This window comes from Melanotaenia boesemani, chromosome 7, assembly GCF_017639745.1.
Source record: "Melanotaenia boesemani isolate fMelBoe1 chromosome 7, fMelBoe1.pri, whole genome shotgun sequence".
In the NCBI taxonomy this organism is placed as follows: Eukaryota; Metazoa; Chordata; class Actinopteri; order Atheriniformes; family Melanotaeniidae; genus Melanotaenia; species Melanotaenia boesemani.
In genome coordinates, this window is record NC_055688.1 from 25,624,202 (window position 1) to 25,634,988 (window position 10,787).

A 10,787-nucleotide genomic window follows, 5' to 3' on the forward strand; every position below is an offset into this window, starting at 1 on the left:
GAACACTTGTTAAAATAGCAATTTTTCTAGTATACGTTTGGTCAGCATCGAATAGCGACCGACTAATCCCATTTTGATCCAATAAGTGTGCATGCATGTATGTGTACGTATGTGTGTGTGTGTGTGTGTGTGTGTGTGTGTGTGTGTGTGTGTGTGTGTGTGTGTGTGTGTGTGTGTGTGTGTGTGACAGAAAGAGAGAGAGGGAGAGAGATAGAGAGGGAGAAGGAGGTGGGAGGGAGGAGAGGCGGGAGGGAGGATTGATCCGCGTCTGTTAAAATCTTGTTCTGGTTTTTCTTGGAGTGAGGTCTGTGCCTGCCGACGCGCCTCTCCTGTGCACCCCCAACCCCCTCAAGAAGAGCTTTTTATATATATATAAAAGAAACATTGGAATTTTGAAAAGGAGAAGGATTTGTATAACACCAGTGAAGTGGATAAAAGCGCACGGCTGGGTTCTTTTTGCGTTCTCTCTTGCGTTTTCTTCTATAGTGTCTGAATGAAACGGGGAGGCAGATAAATGGGGGAACAGGACGGCGCAGGTTCTGCTCTGGGAGTCGATCTGTCAGCATGATCTTCTGAGTAAACACGTTTTGCCTTAACTTTTATTTCTTCCCAAACTGGCGAGCTCCACACCACTCCTGTTCCATCGCGGAGTTCTTTTTTCTCGGAACGAGGAGAGTTTGGTGTTTTTCCCCCTTCAGAGAAACTGGCTAAACTTTCTACGTTTAAAAAAATAAATAAAAAGATCGGATTGCATTTTCCCCCTTCAAGCATTTTGGAGGTGATGTCATCGTGCTGTGTTTTGGCAGGTATTGTGCCGAGAGAGCGCAGGGAGGACCGCTGCAGCCAGGCGGTTTCCAGCGGCTAAGGAAAGAGGGGAAGTCCGGAAAATCAGGTGCAAAGTGCGGCTGTCATTTCCTCGCTGTGTCGCGGGTGGCTGAGTCCGCCACCCAGTCACAGCTGTTTCTAACCTCCCCAGCCAGCCCTACCTCCCTCGTCTTTATATTCCCCTTTTAATCCATTCCTATTTTCAATCAGCACTCTCCATATACCCCTCTGAGCTGGACCGCTCCGGGACCTCATCACCCTCTCTCACGAACACCGTTGCCCGGTGTCACCTGAGCTACAGACCCGTTGAGCCAGCGTGGGGGCGCAGACATGACCGAGGCCGTCTCGCATTACCCTGCGCCCGCAGAGCCCCCTTCTCCAGGTTGCCGTTCGCTCCATCTGCTAGTCCAGGTAACTCACCTTCATCAGCTTCTGACCACGCACTGCTGGGACTAAACCTGCCTCTGAGACTAAACGTGTGGCAGTGCAAACACTACTTTATTATCTCACTAAGTATATAATTAATTTTGGAGCCCAGAAGCTTCATATTACGCTGAAACGTTACGCACTGGATTACGCACGCTCCGCATCTGTTCACGGAGCCAAACATCACTCTGAGGGTCAGCAAGGTGGATTGGTATTGCCTATCTGAGACGCGTGAGCGCGCTTTCACCTGTTCCTCTCCTTGTCGAGTACGCGCAGCGTCAGCGTTTTAAGTCCAAACCACTTGCTCCCCCGCCCATCAATCTCTCCCCCGGCCTGGACAGCTGTTTAAGGTTGCTCGGCGGTCAGTGTGGCACAGTTTTACCAACCTTATACCCTACCTTGTCCGTGCCCACACATTACCCACACCGGGGAAACCGGGGCACGCCAACGCCGATGCCAACAGGAGTGGCTGCTAACTCTTTGACTCTGCACAACATCCGCTGGATTCAAAACACAGAGGGCAACTCTCCGGACTGTCGGACTGGCTCAGAACGAGCGAGGAGACTGTCTTTAGGCCAAGTTCCATAGTGGAGGGGGGAAGCAATGTGGTCCCTTCTTTCCACGTTGACCGTCTTGTAAGTTACTCAAGTCACTTTTATCATGTTTTAAAATTATTTTTCTGCACAGGTAATCTGTTTAGAAGTTTTTGGATAGCTTGAGCTACAGGTGAAGATGATGAAAGGCTGAAACGTCTAAAGATTACATCACCCCTCAGCAGTCCCTGTCGAAGATATGCCATGGAAGGCCCTGTTTTGATTGGCTGACAGTTCAGGGTCACCGGGTCAGAGTCAGGGCCATGTTACTCATAAAAGCTGCCATAAACATCTCCATCACCATCTGCACTTACTTCGGGGATGGCCAGACTGGCTCCAAAAAGACCATTTTCCCATCGCCAAGAAAATGTTTTTCCTATTGAAAATATTTCAGAAGTTGAGTCAAATATCACAGGTTTTATCTACTGGGATAGGAAAATGAAAAAGTGCCAAAAGCAAATCTCAGAAAGGAGGATACAGACTCAGTGGGCTTCAGTTTGCCCATTTGAGGTGTGTCTTGTTAAAAGCCAAGGGATTTATTTTTCTTCCTTTCTGTCGGCCGTATTTCTCCCAGATGGCAGTCATCTCCAGATACCTCTCATTCCTCACACAACCTGGACAGGGTGTGTGCTGCTGCGTGTGTCTCCCTGCCTTCCTCTCTCTTCGTTTTCCTCACCCACTCTCCACTTACTTACCTAACTGCCTACATCTGTCTTCCTGTCTTGCTCATACACCCTTTTTTCCATAGATGCTACTCTGATAAAATATATATATATATATTTTATCAGAGTAAGTATCTATCTATATATATATCTATATATATATATATATATAGATATATATATGAATTAATTACAGGTGAATGATGGTGCCCCTGTCTGCATCTATAGAGGAGCACTCTTACTGTTTAGTCTGCTGGTTTTACTTCAGGTCTCCCAGAGCCAATCATCTTTCCATTAATTTCCATCTCATCTATCAGTATTAACACACCCATTCCTCTACCTCAACATGCTGTTTTTGAACCCAAGTATTCAGATGGTGAGAAAAGTTGAAGGCCTTTAGATAAAACTACCTGTTAATGCTCCTCACCAAAAGCCAAATTTCTATGTCTTGGCCCTCTGCTTTTTGCACCATTATGGGGTGTGTGCCTTAATATTGCACACACCTCCAATAATCTAAGCAGTGTTGTAAAACAAGGCCTGCTGGAAAACATTTTAGACTGTTGGACTGTGCTGAAGCCCACTGCTTCAGCGTTGGCCTACCACGTTAACCACTGCTACACACGGCTGAAACCACTGCTCTGTGCTGAGTCCCACAGGTCGACCACTCTCACTCCACACTGGTGCCCCATCCACAGCGCAAAGGCCTGCTTGTCTAACCACAGCCTCCATATGGTTGACCTGCTGGGACGCAGGTTTATGATGTCAGATGGTTGCTTGTTTTGGCAACCAGCCCGAGCCCACCGGGCTTTCCCTCTCTCCATACCTCCTTCTGTTTTTACTCTCGATGCTTTTTCTCTGCGCTTTCTTATTCTCTCATTTTCTCATCCCTCCCCCAACCACCGGCTGATCCTGTCTCCCTCTTTCCTCTCTCCTTCTCTTTTGCTCTGTGGCTGGCATAATATGGAGTGTCTGTGGTTTTTGTGGGAGCGGGGGAATCCATTGCTGAGGCACTTTTCCTACAGCGTCCTCGGCAGCAGTGCAGCCGTGGTGTTTTAACAGCTGAGAGTCCTCACAATGCACAGGCACTCGTGTTTTTTCGGCTGCGCAGGCAAAATGTGAGGGCCAAACGCTCTGCTGCATTTCCCAGGATGTCTGCATCTATTAGGACAAGTGAGGAGCCAACACACCAGTTATGGAAGAGAAATGGAACCGATGAGGGGAAAAGAGAAAGGAAACAAGAAGTTTGTGATTGCACATCAGTGTATTAGTCAGGAGGCAGTGACATGTGTTACAGAGTGCATGAGTTTAACACCTCCCCTTCCCATTATTTGCATTTTTGTCTACTTCTCACAACACTATACAATCTGTGGTTGCATCTCTGTTGCTCACTTTAGCTCTTTTTCATCTTCTTTCCTTTGATATGTGTAACCTCCTTGTTTTTCTACCCTGAAAAACTGTGCATCTGCCTGTTCTTTCAAATTTGTATCTTCTGCCTCTTTTATTCTCTCTTTGTCAGGCCTCTTTGGCTTCATCTCCCCTCTATTTGTTCTTACATCACCTTCCTTTGCCCTGTTCTCTCCCTGTGCCGTCGTGTGCCTTTCAGTCTACCTTTCTCTTCTCCTTACTATCTCCCTCTCTCAGCATGTCTTTGCTTGGGCCCAGCTGTCAGCTGCCTTCTTCGCCTGTATACACAAATTCACCCTGCACACATCTGCACATCTGCGTGCATGCCCATGACAGCGTGGAGGAGTCGCCTCGCTAACCCTAAACATAAAGGAAGATTGGAGGCAGAGAACGATAGGAGAAAGGTAGAGTGGAGAGAAAGACGGGGAGAGAAAGAGATAAGTTTGAGGAGCAAAAGGGAGGATGACAAGTCAGAGAAAGAGAGAAAAAAGGCATGCAGAAAGATAGCAAAAGATGAGGTGGGGAAAGACAAAATTCATAGAATTGCTTTTCAGCCCACACACTTGGTTCTGAACTTCATCAAGTTTTCAGCCACTAATTCAGAGCTGTTCAAGGACTGCCAAAGTACATTTTGCAACACAATCACTCCCTTACTAAAGCTGTAAATAACTTGTGATACATCCAAGGTCAAGGTCTACACCTCAATTAAGCAATATGATAGAGTGAGAGGAATTTTAATTGTAACTATTACCAGCTGTTTCTTCTAAAAATGTCCCTAAAAGTTCAACTAGATGAACGGCTATTAGGAAATAATTAACAGATGCAGCTATTCATGATAATCAATAACTTCACAATGCATCGACACAAACTGCTTCCTCTATAAGTCATCACTGTGCATGTCTAGGTAGCTTCTCATCTTCTCTCATATTCATAGCATCTGTAGACGTAAGCAGTCTGCAGCTCTCAGAAGCCACATCACAGCAGAGCGTTCACCTGTAGTCCAACCCAGCTGTCTACATACTCAGAGCAGCCAAATCAGCCAGACCATTTCTTTAGATGTCCGAACCAAAGCATGTTCTACTTGTCTCGGCATGTTTGCCAACCTGCTACGATCCAAACAGGTCATTTGCAGGCCATATTTTGGTGTGGCAAAAGTCACAGATGGGTCAGAAAGTGGGTTTGAACAGAAGGCTGGTAGCGTTACTATAAACACAGCTCTGGGTGTTGTCGGTCAGCCCATTCCTGGACATCTGCCTGTCTGTATGTCAAGCTGCTGCGCCAGCCGCACGCCCAGCAGTATGAGTAATCACCCAAGAAGGAAATGAGATGTTGAACAGAGAGAAAGGCAGAGAAGAAAGGGATGGAAATGATGGTGTCATGCCCAACTCTTCCAACATTCAATATTCTATACTCATCTGTTTCTACTTTTTCCAGATGTATCCAGATGTTGCTGGTGATGTGCAATCCATTGCAGGTGAGAGTCGGTATGCATGACAAAGAGGGATTGTGTAGCATGAAAGACAAGTTGTATATTTGTTTTACGTGCAGTTCTTCAAATGTGTTTGACATTTTCTGCCAAACTCTGGATGTTTGTGGGTGTTCCAGCAGGTGCTTGGTGTGGATGGAGTCAACTTCAGCGTGCATGTGGAGAACCAGACACAGGTGCGAGACACCATGAGTCGGAGACATCATCGAGTCTACCAACTCTACAGCCGCACCAGTGGCAAGCATGTCCAGGTGCTGGGACGCAAGATCAGTGCCAGAGGAGAAGACGGAGACAAATATGGTAAGACACAAATACACACCCACAGTGGAAACAATACCAATGCTTCCATCTAAGATGTGGTGCTTGCTTGGATGTACATATATGCTCACACCATCTAACATCTAAAAGTACAAAGACTTAAAGGTTGACTGAGTGCATGCATGAATGGTGACAGAATGCAACCGCGCAGGCACGCTCACAAAAGCACACACATGGGCCTCCCCAGGCTTTGGCAGGGGGGCAGTGGAGCTTGTCTTGGGAGTACAAAGACCTCATCGACTGGCCGCTGACTCAATGATTCACAAAAAGCAAAAGACAGAGACAGAGAGAAAATGTGTTGGTGAAAAAGTGTGAGTTAGAGGAAGAAGCCCGGCAGGTAGAGTGTCAGACCAAGTGTTAGAAACTCGTCACCTTCATCGATCCCACCATTGATTTTTCATCCTTCCTGTTGTCTCCTTTGGATTTAAAACAGCAGGCTTCCTCTCCCTCCCTCCATCCATCCTCTAATGCTTTCTCTGTCCATCCCCCACATCTTCCCCTTCCTTGGTCTGTAATGACAGCTAACCCATTCTTAAACCACCCAGAATCAATGAGGAATAGAAACCCAAGCCATAAAGCTTCATATTTCTTTGTGTGGCCTAGCAGGGGCTCATGAGACACATCCTTTCCATTTATGAAGATGTCAGAACCTTACCAAGCCACCTCATACCAAAGATGGGACCACAAGTTCAGAGGCTTATCTGTTTTTCATTCATTTCCTTTTTTCCTTCCTTTTTTGGAAAAATACCATTTGAAAAATGAAACATTTACCCAAAACTCACCAAAAATTGCAAGAACATATTACACTAAGGGTCTGAGTGCAAAGTGAGAATAAGTGAAGCAAGTCCCCATCAGTACAAGCATGAAGTATAAGAGCAGTAGGGAGATGAGAGGAGAGTAGGGGGAAGAGAATGAAGAGGGCAAGAGGGAGGGAGGTATTGATTTCTCCTGACCCCTTTGTTGACTAAGGTCATGTAGGAACCGTTTTAGGGATTTATTTTTAAACAGGCACAAGCGCTCTCCAAAGATGTGTAGTCAGTGAAGCGGTACTGCCTGGAAGGATGAACATGCATCATGCACCTGCACAGATTCTCACACAAACACACAGGAGCATACGCACACACCTTAAAACAGTATCACAGACGCTCAGTGTGAGCGTGTTCCCGCTCCCCTCAGCCCACCGTGCTCCTGTTATCTTCTTTTTACAAGGCCCATTTGCAGTCAGTGGCCTCACATCCATGTTTGTGATCAGCCGTATCTGACAACCATCTGTCCAGCCAGTGACATTTACATCTGTCTGGGATTTATCAGCTCACTTAATAGCAACTATGAATCCTAAAACTGTGACTCAGCTTGAATGCCTTATCTGTTTTAATAGAGCTGGTTTAAATTTAATGTTGAAATCTGTGCTATTAGTGTGACACAACTTGGCAGTGGAAAATGTCAGTGTAAGCTTGAACAATGTTCCTTGCAATCATAAAAGATCTAAGGCAACCTGGAAGAAGACAAAGTGTAAAATTGGGATATGCAGATTTTTTTTTTTATGTTCAAATTTGTGTGGTACAAATCTGTAAGCATAACACATATAAATATGCAGCATATTGTGTTGTATTTCTCCACATTAGCTGTGGCTCTAATGTCTGTCTGTCCCTCTGTCTGTCCCTTCACAAGCCCAGCTTGTAGTGGAGGCAGATACCTTTGGTAGCCAGGTGAGAATACGGGGCAAAGAAACCAACTTCTACTTGTGCATGAACCGCCGAGGCAAGCTGGTAGGAAAGGTGAGACTTCTTTTTAAGAGAGATTTTGATCAAAAAGGTCTTATCTTACAATTTTCTGACCAGTCTTTCTTTGTGTCTATGTATGTCTAAATGTGGTTTCTCTGCTTTCTCAGAAGGCCAGTAACCGAAGTGCAGACTGCGTTTTTGTGGAAAAGGTTCTGGAAAACCACTACACAGCTCTGATGTCAGCGCGCTATGCAGACTGGTATGTTGGCTTCACTAAAAGAGGGCGTCCTCGCCGAGGCCCCCATACACTCCCCAACCAGCAAGATGTACACTTCATGAAACGCTTCCCACCTGGGGAGCAGCCTGACCTCACCACCCCCTTCCGCTTCACCACCGTCAGTAAGCGGGGCAAGAGAGTGCGCGCTACTGGGCCCCGCTAGTAGTGGCTAACGCTAGCACCCACTGACTTGTCATCTTTGAGCCTGCCAATGGCTAACCCAGTCATCTCTTATGTCACACATGACTGAACAGCTCCCTTTGTTGGGACAAATATTGACCAGAAGCTTGATGAATCATTCATGGGGTTTAGCTTTAAGCATCCTAATTTGCCACTACAAACCCCTAGTTAGTGATCATTTCTATCAGTTTCTCTTTTGTTCCCTTACTGGACCAAGTGGACGATAACTCATCCAATGCTGGAAGCTCTTTGGACCTGGTCTGCTTCCCTTCAGAAGCCTGAATTAGTGACAAAGAATCAGAAGGCCAGCCAGAGTCCCAGGCTCTACAAAGGCTTTGACTCCCGAACCACAGAAACCACAAAGCCTTCATGTTTCCTGTTTTGGAGTAGTTGGACAATGTCAAGCATGGGATTACAACTGGACCATACAGAGAGAACACATGTGGGAGAAACTGAACAAGTGAGTGGGTGCTTAGCCTACAAATAAAGGGACAGCAGGTGAATACAGGAACATAATGAAGTGGACAGAGAGATAGTGATCTGCACAGATGCAATGGACAAAAATGGACTGTTGACATGTGATGCACTTATCTGTCTCACTGCTAAAATGGTGGGAACCTGTGAGACTGTTGATTGAATGACAGGATGCATGAACTGAAGGATGAATGAGGGAACATTAGAGTGAGTGACCATGAATAAATGCCTGTTTGTAATAAGAGGATAGCTAGGAAATGTATGTTGTGTGTATGTGTGTATTTGTGTGTCCATGAAGCTGAATCAGGAGGGACTCTGGAAAGGGACCTGCAGTCCCTGGATGAACCCATGACAACTCACCGCAGGGACTGAAGCTTTAGGAACTGGAATGTATGAAAATCAAGCTGCACCCAAATCAGACAACCAATTCCCGCAACCAAACCAGTGGCAACCAAAGACAACTGGAGAGCTACTTCATGATTCCTCCTCATGCCATGCCTCCCCCTGAGGACATTACACCCCCATTTATTAGGTGCAGAGGGTGATGAGTGCAGGGGCAAGCCCAACTGGGAGGGTGCCTTCTTTAATAGCATTGCTATAGAAACGACCCAGGGGATGATGCTCCTGTGTGATACCGTGGATACAGAGTGCTGCTACCAGGACATTCGGTGGAACAAACCAAAGTTTCATGCATACACACAAGAGAAAAATATTAAAGGGAACAATTTATTGAAAGGTATATATATATATATATATATAATATATATATATATATATTATATATATATACATAAAAGAAGACCGAAACCCTAAATAAGCAATCTTACTATGATGGTTACTATAATTATTACGATAAAATTATTTCATTTATTTATTTCAGCTCTGTGTGCAGCAGTCTTTCTCGACTCAGTAAACCTTACAGAAACATTTCCTGTCTCCCAGCTTCTTTGAACTGCTTCATCACCTGTTGTTTTCTTGCTGATCTTGAAAGAGATACAGAATGCAGATGCTTTGCTTTGGTCAGCTGATTATTGCAAGTTATTGATTCAGCAAAATGCTAAATGTTGGCAGGTTCCAGCTGTTGGAATATGAGCATTTGGTTGCTTTACTCATTTTATATCCTTGCTTATTTAATATATTTTGGTTTCAGACAGCTGGAAAAACAAAACAAGCAGTCTCCAGACACCACCTTGATTTCTGGGAAATTATAAAAGGTATTACATCCAGGTAATATGATATTATAAGAAATCATGATCAGTTTTTGCATTAAAACATTGATCTCTTTATTAGCTCCGGATGAATTGGCTTACTGTGGGCTATGAGATTTAGTAGGCAGAGCTAATAACAGCACTGGGTTTGCAGGATCTTTCTGTCAACATCCACTTATTATTTTAGGAATTAATTAACTGGAAAATCATCTTCTCATTCAAACAGATGTACTATCAACATATTTACCCACCCTTCATTTCTTTTTATGCTACCCAGAAAACAGGAAACAGGTGCAGCAACTGACTGAAACAAGTCCAAACATAAATGGAATTACAGCGAATGAGGCAAAAACAGTTTGTATGGGCTAACAAGCTTACATGTCAATATTTAATATTACCACCTTTGTTTTTCACCACAATCTGGCTTCACCAGGCTTCTTTAAGAACTTTCCAAAGCGCTTCTTTGGTTGCTGGCTGGCTTTTGCTCTGGTGTCTGTCAAGATGATCCCATACTGCTTCAATAATAATTCAATAGTTGCCACTGATTTTCAGTAAAGTACTTATCATTTGACATACCTCAGTCTTTTCTCCCTGTTTCCTTTAAGAATGGCTTCATGATAGCCACCTTTTCAAAGAGACCACTTCAGCAAAAAAAAAGAAAAAGATATGGATAAATTGAAGTGCATCTCTCAGACCCTGTGCCAGGTCTTTGGTGTTTATTTTTGTTTTTTACTCTATACTTTTAGATACTGTTCATCTTTAGGCCTGCCACGTCTTCTTTTGTCCTCCGCTTGTCCACTTTCCTCAGATATTTTGAGGACACACTCAACACCAGACTGCATGGTGGTGTGGTGGTTTAGCATCGTCACCTCACAGGAAGAGGATTCTTGGTCCAAATCTCAGCCGGGGCCCTTCTGTGTGGAGTTTGCATGTTCTCCCTTGTGGATGTGTGTGTTCTCTGGTTAATCCAGTTTCCTCCCACAGTCCAAAACCATACATACATAAAGATTATTCTAAACTGACCTTAGAAATGTAGTGAGTGTGTGTGGTTGTTAGTTTCTGTGTTGGTCATGTGATGGACTGAGAACCGGTCCACTGTGTTCCCTGCCTGTCACCCAATGTCACCTGGGATAGGGTCCAGCCCCCTCTGACTCAGCGCTCTTTGGAAATCATCTTGTTGGTGCAAAGTTACCTTTTTATGTCTGTTAAA

General features: G+C 44.8%; 1 protein-coding gene across 3 annotated transcripts; it reads left to right on the forward strand.

The window, feature by feature from the left end:
- Positions 1-414: 414 nt before the first annotated feature.
- fgf18a (fibroblast growth factor 18a) lies at positions 415-9,578 on the forward strand. 3 transcript variants are annotated; one of them, XM_041989300.1, is made up of 5 exons: positions 415-1,886; positions 5,345-5,384; positions 5,516-5,696; positions 7,386-7,492; positions 7,609-9,578. In XM_041989300.1, exons 1-5 carry the CDS (start codon positions 1,855-1,857, stop codon positions 7,876-7,878), a joined length of 630 nt encoding a protein of 209 aa, XP_041845234.1. In that variant the 5' UTR covers positions 415-1,854; the 3' UTR covers positions 7,879-9,578. The 3 variants fall into 3 exon arrangements, with proteins under 3 accessions (XP_041845234.1, XP_041845232.1, XP_041845233.1); XM_041989298.1 differs by having other exon boundaries at positions 7,606-9,577; XM_041989299.1 differs by having other exon boundaries at positions 5,519-5,696; positions 7,606-9,577.
- Positions 9,579-10,787: the final 1,209 nt, after the last annotated feature.